Raw genomic sequence first — 15,484 nt, 5'->3', positions numbered from 1 at the left:
AAACTCATCCCTGGTTTAATCATAAAAATCACAAGAACCCAATCTGCTTTTCAGAGTCCAGGCATCTTGCACATCAGATGTTCATGCTGACTTATATGACACTAGCATGTTTCGCTTTGGAAATGCAAAAAGCCCATTTCCTACCGGCCCAGACCTGCATGTGTTTGGAGAAGATACGAGCATAGAAATGACAGGAGATGGATAGGTAGCTTTCTCTGTAATAATATTTACACTTGTTAAACGCAAGAAAATGGTCCAGTGAACTTCTTTTGCTTAAGAATTGACAGAAAAGGCTTCTGCGCCAAGGCTACATTGCCTTCCCCTTAACACCAAGAGATATGCAAAAATCCCGTCTCCCCTTCCCTCTTCCCCCCCCCCCAAGCCCAGAAGATTGCTTCTACGCTTTTCTGGCCCTGGGTCTGGCCAGAGGCACCTCAATTTGCCAATTTCAGGTTTGCTCCGTAGCACAAGTAGGTAATCAAGGTTTCCTTCTCTCCAGCCTTCAATTATTACTCTGCTTAATCAGCCAGTTCTGTGCTAAGGGACATGCAAAATTTGTGTGCGTGTGTGTGTGGGGGGGACACAAGGATTTCAAAGCTGCACCACAGCTGTGCCTCAAGACATCACCACATGATAAAAAGAAACGAAACACCCAAGCAAGGGGGAATCCCTGCCTCCTGGGGTGTGAGATAGCAGGTGAAGGATCAGAAACGCAGTTTAGAACAAGAGGAAAGCGGGATTCCCCCTGATTTTCTTATATGAACAGTAAGGGAATGGGGGGGGGGGAAGAAAATGGCCAAAACCGAGCTTCCATGCTGAAATTTCTATGCCATCCCCATGACAGCCCTGCCCTGTCAGGAATACATGTGAATACGCATGTAATGTCGCACGAAGGAGTCCGCACGCCCTGTTTGCGAGTGGGCCCTGCTGACCCCTGGCTTGGGCTCGGTTGCTTCTCTCTTCCCCTTTTCTCCTCTCCTCCCCCTCCCCTCTTTTCTCCTCCTCCCCCTTTCTCTCCTCTCCTCCTCCCCCGCCTCCTTCCCTCTTCTCCCCCTCCTATCCCCCCCCACCAACAGTTGCACTGCAGCAAACATGAAACTGTCACGAAGGAGGCCAGGAACGCATCGCCTTCCCACGCACGCACGCAAACACCGCACCGCACCGCCCGGCAATGAAAAACAACAACAACAACAACAAAAAAAAACCCACAAGCCCTCGAAAACAAAAAACCCAAAGCAAAAAGGCCCATACTTTGGAGGCTGAGCTACCAAAGGGAATCCAAGTGCAGGGTAGGGGGGGGAGGGCGGGGGAAGGGAGCCTGTCTCTGACAAGAAACGCAAAGCCCCAAGCTAGAGCATAAAATTAATCAGCCCAGACCTGGTCTTCTCCTCCGCCTCTTCTTGGAGCCAAAGAGTTTGACCCGGGAGAACACATTCAACTTGTTTTTGTCGCAGCTGCCCTTGCTTTTGCTGGGGCTGCTGACACACTTGCAGGCGTTGGACTTCTCGCGCTCGCGGGCTTGCCTCTTCTGCCTGATTAGGGAACTGGCGATCGCAGCCGCCATGGCCAGTAGCCCCAGCACCTCGCGGCCGCCCGGTCCCCCCCCGCTGCTGCTGCCGCCGCCGCCGCCGCTCCCGCCCGCCTCGGCGTTAGCGCCGCCGCGCTGGCGCTGCCGCCGCCGCCGCCGGCTGCCCTGCTGCTCTCTACCTGCGCCTCAGATTCGAAGGCTCAGAGAAAAAACAGCAGCGAGCATGCTGCGCTTACCCGCACCCTAGACGAGCTCGGACTCCTCAGGAGCGGAGCGCAGCGCAACGCAGCCACAGGCGACGGCGCCGGCGGCAGCAGCTGCGGTGGGCGAGGGGAGGCGAGGCGAGGCGAGGCGAGGCGCGCGCCGCCCCCGGGCCCCGGGGGGGGGGGGAAGGAGGGAGGGAGAGGGAAGCAGAGACGCGCAGAGATGGAGATGGAGAGGCACACGCACACACACACACACACACACACACACACACACACACACACACACACACACGCACAACCACAAACACACGCACACACACAGAGATGGGCAAGGGGAGTCACAGAAAAAGAGGGAGCGAGAGAGACAGCGACAGAGACAGCGAGTAGGAGAGCGAGAGACAGAGACACAGAGACACAGAGAGAGAGACGCAGAGAGACGAAAAGAGAGAAAGAGAACGGGGCAGGGACAGAGACAGAAGCAGAGAGAAGGAAAAAGAGAAGGAGAAGGAGAAAGAGAATAAAAGAGTGGCAAAGAGAGAGAGCGACAGAGACAGAGAGAAAGAGAAGATGGAGAAAGAGAGCGAGGCGGAGAGGGAGGCAGAGAGACAGAAAGAGAGGGAGAGGCAGAAAGAGAGGCAGAAGGAGAGGCAGAAAGAGAGGCAGAGAGCGCTCAGCGGGCGGCCAGCACTCCAGGCACCCAGCGAGCGAGTGAGCAGGAGCAGGACACAGCCGCTGGCCCCTTGGCCTCGAGGACACACACGCGCACACACACACACAGCGCGCGGAGCGCGCGCACACACCATGCAGACAGACGGACGCACGCAGCAGCAGCAGGAGCAGCAGCAGCAAGCCCAGTCCCAGACAGAGGCAGAGCCACAGGCGCGCGCTCCGTGCCGCTCTGGACGACGCTCTGAGCTCAAGTCCAAACCAAACAGGTCCAGGGCAGTACTGCCCCCGCCTCCCTCCGCCCGCCCCCCTCCTCCCTGCCTCCGCCCCCGCCTCCGACGCCGCCCTTTGCGGTAAGGGGCTGGTGGGAGGGGGGAGCTGCTCTTTCTCTCTCTCTCTCTAGCTCTCGCTCTTGGGTCCTAGCAACTTCTGGCCCCCTCCTCCGCGCAGGCGAAGTTGGCGAGCAGCGGCTTTGGCGAGGGGCTCCCACAGGTAAAAAGACCTGGCCGTCTAGCTGCTGCTGCCGCCGCCGCCGCCGCGCCCCGACCTCGGGCCCGATCGGTCCCCTTCCCCGACACTGGCCCCGACAGTGCGACCACCAGACCCCCCTCCAGCCCCTCCTTTCGTTTCCTCTCTTCTCTCCTGCTTTCCTCTCCCTCCTTTCCAGGTCTTCTCTACTCCTCCCCCTTCTCTACCCTCCCTTTAGTTCGTCTCATTTCCCCCCTCCCCTCTCCCTTCCTCACCTCTCCTCTCCTTCCCCCTCCCCTTTCTCTCCCTCCTCTTCCTCCTTTTTTCCCCTTCTCCTCTCTCGTCTTCCCTCCTCCCTTCCCTCCTCCGATCTCCTTTCCACTTCCCACCTCTCCCTTCTCCCTTCCTTTGCTTTTCCCTTTATTTTCCCCTCATTTGCCTTCCTGTCTATCAGCCTTTCGCTGTCTCCCTTCTTTCTCCCGAGGACAGACACAAGTTCAATGATTGAAAGAAAAAGGAATAATCTTCCTTTCTGCTTTCTCCTCTCTTCTTCCCTCTTCCTTTCCGTCTATTTCCCTGCCTCTTTTCCTTTGCTCTCTTCCCCCTTCCTCTTCTCTCCTCCATGGTCGTTTTTCTTCTCATCCCTTCTTCCCGTTTCCTCTCCTCTCCGCATTTTTCTTCTTTCCATCTTTCTCCTCCCTTCTTCCATCTTTCCTCCTCTCTTCCCTCTTCCCTTGCCATCTTTTCTCCCCTGCCTCTATTTCTTCCCTCTCTTCTCCCCCGACCAGTCTCCTCTGTGTGTGTGTGTGTGTGTGTGTGTGTGTGTGTGTGTGTGTGTGTGTGTGTGTGTGGTAGATTTCCTCTTTCCCTTCCTCTTCCTCTTCCCGGAAGAAACACTGCAGAAGGAAAAGGTGATGAGCTGAGACGGGATGGAGGGGACCTTTGGGGGCTCGGCTTTCCAGGACCCTTTGGGAAATTCGCTTCTAGAGGAGCGCACCGAGTAGAGGGCTTGAGGGCCCGGGAGGGCTCCCCACTGGCCCCAGAAACGACAGCGGCTTGAGCAGAAGCAAGCACTGCGGCAAGGCGAGCTACAGGTCAGTGGAGGCCGTGCAGCCTGCCACCCAGTGGTTTCTGAGCGCTGCTCGTTTGGGGCCCAGTGGTGCAGTGCTTCCGAACCCCAGACCCGCCCGGTTCCCCATCCTTCCTCCGAGCAACAAGGGGCCGGGAAGAGCCTGGGGACGACAGGGAGCTAGCGGTAAGACGTAGCAAGCGGGAGAGCGCTCTTCTTGTATCACTGCCTTGTGGCTCCTTGGGCTCCAGTGTCTCACCTCTGGAGCCACAAGGGAAGGATGCTTCTGTCTCCCCGTGCCTCCACCCACTCTGCTTTTCTCAAGCGCACACGGAAAAGCTGCCCTGACTCTGGGACCATGGACGACAAGCTAGCCCGGTCCCCGGTTGTCCTCTAGCAATTGCCATGCACGATCCAAGCACATTTACATCCTCGTGTTCTAGGAGAAAGAAGGGCCGTGGAGGAGAAGAATCAGATTTGCAAATGCGAATAGGAAGTGCGTCGGGTCCCCCACTCCGAGCACTGCCAAAGCGCAGTCATTTTCCCAGCTCCCTTCTTGCCCCCTTTTCTCTTGCGCTTTGCAAATGTGACGCAGGCGTTCGACCAGATGCTTTGCACATCTCCAGGCTCATTCCCCTTGCCGCAAAGGACGGTCCCCCCCCCCCAGGCTTATTAAACCAACATGGCTGAAACAATTAACAGTCCAAGTCAGTTTTCAGTACTTCTCACAAGAAGCTATTGCCCAGTTCACTCCCACATGTGTGTATGTCCTTGATAAGGAACACTGGTGTGTGCTGGGAGGCAGGTGTTTTTTCAAAGAGAAGCCTGCCGGCTTGGTTAGTACCGAGCATCCAGGGAGATTTCTGGCAAGAACCCTTCCATTTTCTATGGGTTAGCCTCTTCATTTGCTCTTTCGGCTTTATAAAGGCAGGGAATTAAAGAAGGAAATGCGGGGGGGGGGAGGAAGAAAGATGGAAGGAAGTAAAAAGAGGAGTTGAATGTAAAGAAAAGAAACAGCAGTGACTGGAGAGGAAGAAAAGAGAGGGAAGAAAATAAAAGGGACTGATCAGAAAGAAAGAAAATGGGAGGAAGCAAAGGCAGGGGATGCAAAGAAGGAAAATAGAAGGAAGCAAGTGGAGGAATTGATTTTCAAAAGGAAAGGAGGAAATAGGAGAGAAAATTCAGGGGTGCAGAGAAAGCAAATGGACAGAAGGAAAGGGAGAGGTGGTTGGAAAGAAGAAAATGGGAAAAATTGAGAGGTGGAGAGAAGGAAAGTGGAAGGGTGGTTGGAAAGAAAGAAGGAAATTAGAAGGAAAAATTCATGAGTGGAAGAGAAGGAAATTAAGGAAGAAAATATGAGGAAGGCAATTAAAATGATTGAAAAGAAGGGGGAAATGCAGAGTGGAGAGAAGGAAAATAGAGGGAAAGAAACAAAAGTGACTGGAAAGAAGGAAAAAAATGAGAGGTGGAGAGAAGGAAAGTTCAAGGGTGGTTGGAAAGAAAGAAGGAAATTAGAAGGAAAAATTCATGAGTGGAAGAGAAGGAAATTAAGGAAGAAAATATGAGGAAGGCAATTAAAATGATTGAAAAGAAGGGGGAAATGCAGAGTGGAGAGAAGGAAAATAGAGGGAAAGAAACAAAAGTGACTGGAAAGAAGGAAAAAAATGAGAGGTGGAGAGAAGGAAAGTTCAAGGGTGGTTGGAAAGAAAGAAGGAAATTAGAAGGAAAAATTCATGAATGGAGAAAAGGAAATTAAGGAAGAAAATATGAGGAAGGTAATTAAAATGATTGAAAAGAAGAGGGAAAATGTAGAGATGGAGAGAAGGAAAATAGAGGGAAAGAAACAAAACTGATTGGAAAGAAGGAAAAAATGAGAGGTGGAGAGAAGGAAAGTGGAAGGAAGGGAATGGAAAGGTGGTTGGAAAGAAGGAAATGAGAAGGAAAAATTCAAGGGTGGAGAGAAGGAAAGTAAGGAATACAATGTAAGGAAGGGAATTGGAAAATGATTGGAAAGAAGGAAAAATGCAGAGATAGACAGAAAGAAAATAGAGGGAAGGAAACAGGGAGGTGATTGGAAAGAAGGAAAATAGGGAAGGGAAAAGAAGGAAAGGATCATTTATTAACACACATTTGTTTATATTTATAGCACCTGCTCATTTAATAGCACCTATGGTATGCTAAGCACTTTACAAATATTATCTCATTTGATTCTCACAGCAACCCTGTGAGGTAGAGGCTAATAATCCCCATTATCCCTTTGAGGAAACTGGGTCAAACAACAACTTGCCCAGGATCCTTCAGCTAGTATCTGAGGCCATACTTGAACTCAGGTCATCCTGACTCAAAGCCCAGTTGTGCCACCAGCTGAATCCTAACTAAAAACATTGAAAGTGAAACATATGAGGGTGATGTCAAAGGACAAAATACAAGGAAAAAGGCAAGGGTAGAGGGAAGGAAAATAGAGGGAAAGAAATAGGAAGGTGATTGGAAAGAAGGAAAATAAGGGAATGATCATTTATTAGCAGTAGTTAGAAAGAAGGAAAATAAAAGGGAGAAAATGGAAAGAGGATGATGAAAGTCTTCAGAGCATTCAAAACAAAGATCAGTTAGAGGAAGCCAGAGTAGCTGTGTTCAAGTCTGAAGGGATCAAGTTCAAGTCAAGAAGGGATCAGCTGGATTCTGCTTGGCCCTAGAGGATCAAAACAGGACTGGCAGCAGCCAAAGCTGTAGAGAGGTAAATTTGCTTTTGCTGTTTAGAAGATAAGGGCTCACCATTCCTAGAGGATTCTGGGCAATGACTAGAATACCATTTGTCACATATGCTGTGGAAGGCCTCTGGCTGGCTGGTCTTTGAGGTGTATTAGTACTCTCCCCTAGAGAGAGTCTTTCCTCCCCAGTGCCAAGCCCAGAGAAGATTAAGCCATTTTCAGGCAAAGATGGAAACTCTGATTAGTTCCCCTAGGAGGAGGAGGATTCCCATCAAAACAGAGATCCCAGCAAATGTTCCTCTCCCATGATCACCAGGGGAAGACTCCAATCCTGAGGCAGTTTAGTCAACTTGTTCTCATTGTACTAGGTTGGAACAGCCCTCACTTCTATAGCCAGTAGAGCTCTTCTCTTTATCCATAGAGTTCCATTCACTAAGCCAAGTGAATAGAGAACGAAGGCAAAAAGACACAGGTTCAAGTCCTGTCTCTGACACATCCAGGCTATGTGAATCTAAGCGAGCAAATCCCTTCCTATCCTATCTCTGTGCCCACATGTAATTCTGGAAGGCTGATGGGGTACCACCTGCATTAGCATAGTTTCTTCTTTCAGAACTTCTCTTTCTTTACCAAGGAAATTACAGGCCTAGTTGCTATCCATTTACTAAGTAACTCTGATTTTTCTACTTTTTCCAATCCCTCAATGGCAGGAATGAAAGTGAAGTTTTATGGCCACTCAAACTGTCCCCAAACTTTCTTTGAAGGAAGTCTGTTTTGGTCACAGTTTAATGGAGATTTGAGGAAAATGGGCACCCCCAGAAACATATGGCACCTATTGTACTAGGCACATAATAATTTCTCATCCACTCATTCTGGAATAATCGTGCTTAATAATCATCCTACACCCCAAATCTCACTGAATCCTTGAAACAACCTTGTGGAGTAGGTATTGCAGGGATGGTTATCCCTATTTGACAAATGAGGAAACAAAGGCAGGCAGATTCCACAGCTGCCAAAAAAAGTAGGAATCAAGCCCAGATCCCTTGAGGCCAACTCTCTCTGTCCTTTACATTACTTTCCCTTTTGAAGGATCACACAAATTCACTCTGAGATTGCACAGAGCCATGCAGTCTAACTGTGGTATATTTTATACTGCTTCCTCACAGTACACATCAGCTAAACACAGCATCCCCCTACAGAAAGCCAAAGTAAAAAATGAGTAGGATTACCCGGGCCAAGGAAAGGGAGAAAATAATGGCCAATTAATCAACATGCATTTATTAAGCTTTCTAAGTGCTGAAACCCCTGAAATTCAAAGGAAAGTCAAAATATGATCCCTGTCCTCAAGGAACTTACATTTCAATGGTGGAGACAACAAGCAGAAATACAAAATATATACAGTGTAAGTGGTGGTGGGGGGAAATACTAGCAGCGGGGTAGGACCAGGAAAGACTACATGATGAAGGTGGGAGTTAATCTGAATCACAAAGGGAAATATATACCGGCATGAGGGAGAGCCAGGGCAAAGACAGTGAGCTGAGAGATGGTGGGTTGTGAGAGAAGGAGAGCAAAGAATCGCACTGGGGCCTATCCCATGATAGGGTTACCGCTCTGGTCATGGTGCTTCCCTGGTGGATATTTTGATTGAATGAGAGGATCTGAGTGAAGCCTCATCTCCTGGCTTCTACAAAGCACAACACCAGGCTAACCTCTGCCCTCTTGCCACGTCACTTTTTGACCTAAGGTCTTATGGCTTTTCCTGAGCTGGGCCACACTCCGGCTGGGCACAGTTCAGCTTCCTATTTTGAGGCCTTCTCTGAGCAATGATTTGTCTCTACACACAGCCTCTTAAACTTAGAGTAGCACTAAGAAAGTGGGAAAACACCCCAAAGCACAGAAATTGGAGTCAGGAAAACTGATTTCTAGACCTTGCCCTGTCATCAATCAGTTATGAGACTTGAACAGATCAATGAACCTGAGTTTGCTTCCATTTCCTCACCAGCAAAATGAATAGCTCCTAAGGTTCCTTCTGGTTCAAATATCTCATAATAACAGCTAACATTTGCATAATGATCTAAGGTTTGAAAAGTTATTTACAAAAATAGTTTCATGCCTAATGCCCCTCTTCCCCCCTACCACCACGTCCTCCTCGGTTCAGTGACACTCAGGCTTTGTGCGGCTCCTCGAACAAAACACTCCATCTCCCCACTCCAGGTATTTTCCTTGGCTGGCTGACCCCCTATGACTGCAATACTCTCCCCTCCTTATCTCTCCTCCTTTCCAAGCTTCTCTTGCTTTAAGTCCCAACTAAAATCTCATCACCTACAAGAAGCCCTTCCCAATTCTCTTTAATATTACTGTCTTCCCTCTGAAACTATCTCCAATTTACTCCATCTGGATTTTCTAGGTACAGAATTGTTTGCAAGACTGGGAGCTCCTTGAAGGAACTGTCTCCTGCCTTTCTTTATCTTCTCAGCAATTAGCCCAGTGCCTAACACACAGTGGGTGCTTAAATTGTTGACTGACAAAAACTCTGAGGTAGGAGCTATTATTATCCTTATTTTATACATAAGGAAACTGAGGCTAAGAGAGGTTAAGTGATACAGGGCTATATCGTTAGTAAATGTCTGAAGCAGAATTTATTTTGTATTTTACCAATCCCTCTCCTCTACTCTTCTTTGTCTCTGTCTTTGTGTCTCTCCATCTGCCTCTCTGTTTCTGTGTGTGTCTCTGTCTGTATTTCTCTCTCTCTCTCTCTCTCTCTCTCTCTCTCTCTCTCTCTCTCTCTCTCTCTCTCTCTCTTTCTCTCTCTTTCTCCGTCTCTCCTCTGAATTAGAGCAAGATAGAACAAAATATCCTTTAGGACAGCTGATTATAATCCCTTAGACTGTAGTTTCTTAAGGGTGGGCTCCTTGTCTTATGTTGTGCCTAGTACAGTGCATTTCACATGGTAGACACCTGACTTAATATCTGTTTGGTTAATAAATGAAAACATACACTATGTACACTGAGAATATAGATACAGATATAAAAAAAATAAAATGTTTGTATAAAAAAATCCTTTGGTTTCCATCATTTTGTTAATTCCCCATGAAAATCAGGTAGTATTGAATCACTTTTTGCAAACTTATCTCAGAGAATTATGGGAGTTATCAGGACATAGATTTCTCATGTCTTTTTTGTGAATCCCTTTTGGCAGTTCATGGATGAGGTGAAGAATCTGAGGAAACCTGCTTTCGGGAGCCTTCTTTCTAAGAGAGACAGGCACCCAAACAGACCTGACAGTGATGAGCAAAAAAAAAAAAAAAAAAAAAAAAAACTGAAGACAAGTGAGTATCCTTGGGCTTCTGCAATCAAGTAGGCATCAGTTGCTTCTAGGACACCCAGAAAACAAGAGGCTATCGAAGCAGCGTTCCTTCTCAGGGCTAAATCCCCTTTGCTTTTTTTCTTGGTCTACTTCTCTTCCCTCAATGTCCATCACCTCATAGATATTGCCAGACCCACAGCAAAAAGCTTCATATCTGAGATGGAGGCATGGAATGGAAGCCAGATTCAGAATCCAAGAGGTCAGGAGCCTGGGGATGGCACCGAGGTGGCAAGATGCTTGGCTGGACCCAGCCACCTTTTTTAGAGTACCTAGTTATGCCCCCAAAGCATTGGGGAAAAGTCTGGGGAGAAATATAAACGAGCAGATTAGATGAGAAAGGCCATTAACAAAAGCTGCGCCACTTAACCACAGTCCATAAGAAAAATGCAATTTCAAAAAACCTTGTCAGTGTTACACTGTTGGGATTCCAGGAACAGAAAGAGTGAGTTCTGCACTCCAGAACAGAACCTGGCACATTTGTGAGCTGGCAAAGAATTGAGACTAGTCACAGATATGAAGGAGAAAGATCAGAAGAGAAGGTTTCCCTAAGAAAATATTTAGAATGGGATTTAGAACAGGATGAGCCAGAAGAATTTTTAGAGCTGTTGAGGGCTCAGAGTTCATCTGGTTCAATGGGTCTTATTCTTTTCTCCAGGCTGGGCCTCTCTTTGGCACTCTGGGAAAGCCTATGGGCTCCTTCTGAGAAAAAAAAAATGTTTGTACATGCAATAAAGTTGAATAAAGAAACCCATCAGATCACAAAGTCAACCAATAATGTTGAAATATATTTAACAAAGTTAAAACAAATACGAAGCCTCACATATCCATAGGTTAAGTATTCTTCATCTACTCCAAAGTCTTTCATTTTTCAGGAGTGGAAACTGAGGTGCATAGAAAGGTAGTGACTAGCCCAGAGTTACAGAGTGATCAGCTTGTCCTGACACCCCTGCACAATAAAACGGTGAGGAGCCCTGAACACAGGCCTTATTGTTACAGTGCCCCTGTCTTTGTTATGTCCTTTCTCTGAGATTTTTTTCTAAATACTTAAGCTATAGAATTTACTAAAGCCACTCCTGATTTATATTTAAAATCAATTGGAAAAACACTGATTAATTCTGGTTCTCAAGAAAGAAAATTCTATAACCTCCATAAAAAGTTCATTATTCACTCATAATTAATTAACATCACAATCATAAAACACAGCTGACAGTCTTCATTGCCATCTATGAACTCAGCTACTGGCCACTTAATTAGCTGTCGGAGCAGCAACAACAAGAGATTCTGGCTTTTGATGACCTCTTTGGTCATTCAATGATCAGGGCTTAGATAGAGATCTACAATGGCTGGGGTAAATGACGATAATATTAATCAATATTTATATAGCACCTGAGAGTTTGCCAAGTTCTCACATATGTTATCTCATTTGCTGCTCATTTGAGCTAGGTACCATGTGAATTAGTATTCCCATTTTCTAGGTGAAGGCAAAAGTTTAACTCTTATCCACAAAGGCAGACTAAGGGAAGACAAGCTTAGGCAGCAATATGCTTAAGTTATATTTCTCAGAGCCTTAAGGATCCATGGGTCCAAAGTTGTGGGCACCTATCTCCCTGATGAAGAAGACAGACAAGATACTATAATTTAGTGCTATCCTTGGCAATAGTTATGTCTGGGAAAAAAAAAAAAAAAAAAAAAAAACCTCATCACCCGGGTCTCTGGCCTTCCGGGGATCAGCCTGTATCCCATTTAGCCAAGTCGGCTCTTGGGTGACAACCCAGAGTTTGAGTTCTTGGAGCCCAGCCTCTATCACCCCAATGGGGTACTGATTGTGTATGAAGAAGGAGGGACTTTTGCCAGTTAAGGTCATTGATCACGAGACTGAGTTCCCAAAGGAATTCCTTTGCATAGAAACATTTATAAATATAACAGAACCTCATTTCTTTGGGATGCCAGAGGTGTGAACCCCCCTAAGTTTGGTGAGACCCTCTTTTTCTGGGCATCTGTTATAGGAATGGCATCTGAAAATGGAGGGGTGAGGTTAGAGCTGGCATCATAGCGCGATGCAAAGTCTACAAGGCAGAAGAAAGGTTGGTTTTAGGTTTATCATTTCTTCCTAGCTTTGGGGGGCAAACAGGTGTCATGGTGGATAGAGAGTTGGTTTCTGAGGCAGCAAGAAGCCAGTACAAATCCTGCCTCACACACTTACTAGCTGCATGACTCTGGGCAAGTTACGTGGCCTTTCTTATTTTCCATAGCCTCGTGTGTCAAATGGGACTGATAATAATATCCACCTCCCAGGTCAGTTGTAAAGATAAAATAAGAAAATGTATGTAAACCTGAAAGCGCTTCACAGATGCTAGGGCTTTCAGCAGAAACTGTGTAGCACTGAGCAAGAGCCCTACTTTCCTCAACAGTGTGATGGGGATAATGATACTTATGTTACTTATCTCCCAGGTTGTGAGGAAACTTAAATGATAGAATGTATGCAATGTGCTTTGTAACAGGCGTTACGTAAAAAGAAGTGGTTATTATTTAGGGGGCAGTGTGAGGACCTTGTTACTCTATAACAGAGCCTAGGAAGAGAATTTAAAGTACAGGGGAAGGTTGGACAGCATGGCTAGTTCTTATGATAGGAGGAGATTCTTAATTTCTTATAGAACATTTACAGTTAACAATCATCTTTTATTTATACTTCCCCTTCATTCCCCCCAAAACTTTTATTTTTCATTTTAGAGAACAGAGAGATCATGGAAAATCAATTTGAGTACGCCTATGGATTATGTTCTTAAGTCCCCCCTTTTTTTCAGCTCCAAATACCAAGTGGGAATGAACAAAGTATGGAAGGTGGGGGCCAGTGGTGCCTGTTCTGCTCCCTAGCTGGAGCCAAATGTGAGATCCACCTGAGAATGGTGAGAAGCCACCAGAGAGCTGTGGAATCTTCTGCTTGTCAATGGTGGCTGCCTTCACTGATTATTTGATGCATATCTTCCCAAGATCACTGCCCGAGTGTGATGCTCAGGAATCTTAGCCAGTACAGTACAGCTAGGTTTTAAAATGGTGTCTGCTGTCATTGTAAAAGCTTGGGGATACAAGGCTGGCTCTTTAAAAGCTGTTCCTTGCATCCTATACATTATGCTTGCAATATAGCCATCTACCACCGGATCAGCAGTGATTCCGGGCTTAGGGGCATGGAGCTAGATTTTTTTTTTAGCAGGGGAAAAGAGCCAAATGTAAGCTAACATGTTTTGCCACTGATCACTTTTTAAATAAACACTATATTAAATAAACAAGCACAAACATTAGCAAATCATTCAACATCTGCCTCATACCTAAAAATGAATTCTATGATTTAGAACAAGAATCAGAGAAATATGTCTCATTTGTACTTCAGAATTTCTCTATCACTACTTAAACTAATCTTTATTTTTCTGACCCAAGGTAGACTGAAAATTCACTGAGCATTTCCTTCTAGCAGAAACTTTGCAGGGAGCCGAAGCAGGGAAGGATTGCATAGCCCTCCATATTTGATGAGAGTTATTTAGGGGCTTCAGAGAAACCTTGCCATCAAGAACCCTTACAAGCAACCTTTTCCCATCTTTTCAGGAGATTTTTTTTTATTGCTTAGCTCAGGAATATCACTGACTAGTTCCTAGAGTGCTTCTGGAGCTAATTCATGAGTTCTTTTAACAAGATGGAAACTTGCCTCCTGTTCCAATGTTCCAGGTTTTCTACCCTTTCTGTTGCCTGTTTTTTTTTTTTTTTTTTTTTTTTTTTTTTCTGCACTAATAGCTTGCCTTGTGTCAAGAGAGCCAAACATTATGGTCACACGAGGCATGCATGCGGGCAGTCGTGACTGTCCTTCTGCAATCAAGGGTTTCCCTGGCAACCAGCCTTACTAACTTGCTCTAATATCCCCTCCCCTAAAAAGTAGCTGAGATTATTATTCAGTTGGTTAAGTGTACTGGGTGAGACCTCTTTAGTAACCTCTTCAGACGCCCAGCTGGGTTCGAACTGGGCTTCTTAGAAGGGTTTTTATGTTGTTTCAGAAACCCCATTTTCAAACCTGCTTGAATAGATCATGCCGCATTTTCAAAGAGCCGTTCCCCACAGCTCTCCTTGGAATTTTCCACACTGAGTGCTATTCAGCCCAAGCACAGAGAAAAGAGCGGGGTCCACAAATGCACATCCAGAGACCAGGGTGGTGGTTGTCTGGGGATTTGAACAACCGTTCAAACTTCTCTGTTTAGCTCGACTTCTGTGGTTCATCGAAAACTGAGTTAGCTTCATTATCTAGCTAATTTGTCAACATCAGATTCTATATGGCTCTGAAGCAGTGCAGTGGAAGGAATGGTGATCTAGGAGGCAGAAGTCCTGGGTTTGTCTTCCAGCTCAGAGGCTTACCAGTACACTGAACCACTGGGAGCCAGTCACCTGAATCCTTTCTAAGCCTCAGTTTCCCTCATCTGAAAAATAGAAGGAAATAACATGCATACTGCTTAGCTCATAAGGTTGCTAGCAGCAGGCTGATTTTGCAATGCTAAAGCATTATTAGAAATGTGCAGCATTTTTCTATAGGTAATATGGGCAGGAAACAGTCTAGGGCATTTTGGTCAGAAAAACATCCCTGAGTACTTGTCTGATCAGCATCGGCAAGCTGTTTTGAAGAGAGAATGTCTCCCTTTTTCTCCTGATCATGTTCAGCACATATCGTCAAGAGTGGTGTTCAAGTGTACAGTCGCTGGTCGATTTCAAACGGCGATCAGCAGAGGGCTTAGTAGCAATCCTCGAACTGGGAAGATGCCAATCAAAATGAAAATTAAATTGGCATCTGAACCACAGTGACTCAGCCATTCTGCTAATGCAGCAACTGGGTGAGCCGGAGAGCCTCAATACCAGAGATGCCCGTGTGGGCTCTTATTAAATGTGCTTTATGATGATGATGGTGAGGGTGAAGAGAAACTTTTAGCTCCTTGCTGTGTGAAAGATAACAGGGGAGAGAAGAAAATCACTAGCTTTTCAAGGCAGGTCATCCTAGTCTTTTTCTCTGTGCAGATTTGAATGTTCTTATCAGAGGGTGAACACCAGGGCATTATGGGGGGGGGTGGATAGAAGGGAGTAGAAATGAGTCCCACATCCTGAGATCCTCACTATGGCCTTCTGCTGAATTGAAAAATTCTGCCTCTGTATTATCTGCCAGGATCTATTTGTTGTTTTGCCTGAGAAAAAGAGCACTTGAAGGTACTCTTAGGGGGACTTCTCGGGGGGTTAAAAAGCACCTTTCTCTGCAAAGATTTTCCTTTGACAAAAGAAGACAAAACCAAGAAATATGGTGGGTGGTTGAGTGTGAGGATTAATGTGGCTGATGCATGTGACCGAGGCTTCTACTTTCTTGCCACGGTGCCTGCCTTATTTCCAGAGCCCTCCTGTTGGACCCCACCTCAGTGCCCAGCTCCACCAGGGTCTCTTCTAGCCAAGGTC

The 15,484-nt window shown here is 46.4% G+C and overlaps 1 protein-coding gene across 5 annotated transcripts in view; it reads right to left on the bottom strand.

Moving 5' to 3' along the window:
- The window catches only part of FGF13 (fibroblast growth factor 13), a 501,868-nt gene that overhangs the window by 112,086 nt on the left and 374,298 nt on the right, over positions 1-15,484 (bottom strand). The window contains exon 1 of one of the 5 annotated variants that reach the window (XM_074278314.1): positions 1,378-1,578. The exons of the other annotated variants lie outside the window; for them this stretch is intronic. Coding sequence (XP_074134415.1) covers positions 1,378-1,564 — 187 coding nt within the window. The 5' untranslated portion in view covers positions 1,565-1,578. Of the gene's footprint in view, positions 1-1,377; positions 1,579-15,484 lie in introns of those variants that run through there. 5 annotated transcript variants of the gene reach the window in all.

Source organism: Sminthopsis crassicaudata, chromosome X, assembly GCF_048593235.1.
Source record: "Sminthopsis crassicaudata isolate SCR6 chromosome X, ASM4859323v1, whole genome shotgun sequence".
In the NCBI taxonomy this organism is placed as follows: Eukaryota; Metazoa; Chordata; class Mammalia; order Dasyuromorphia; family Dasyuridae; genus Sminthopsis; species Sminthopsis crassicaudata.
This window is presented reverse-complemented; position numbering and strand designations above follow the sequence as displayed.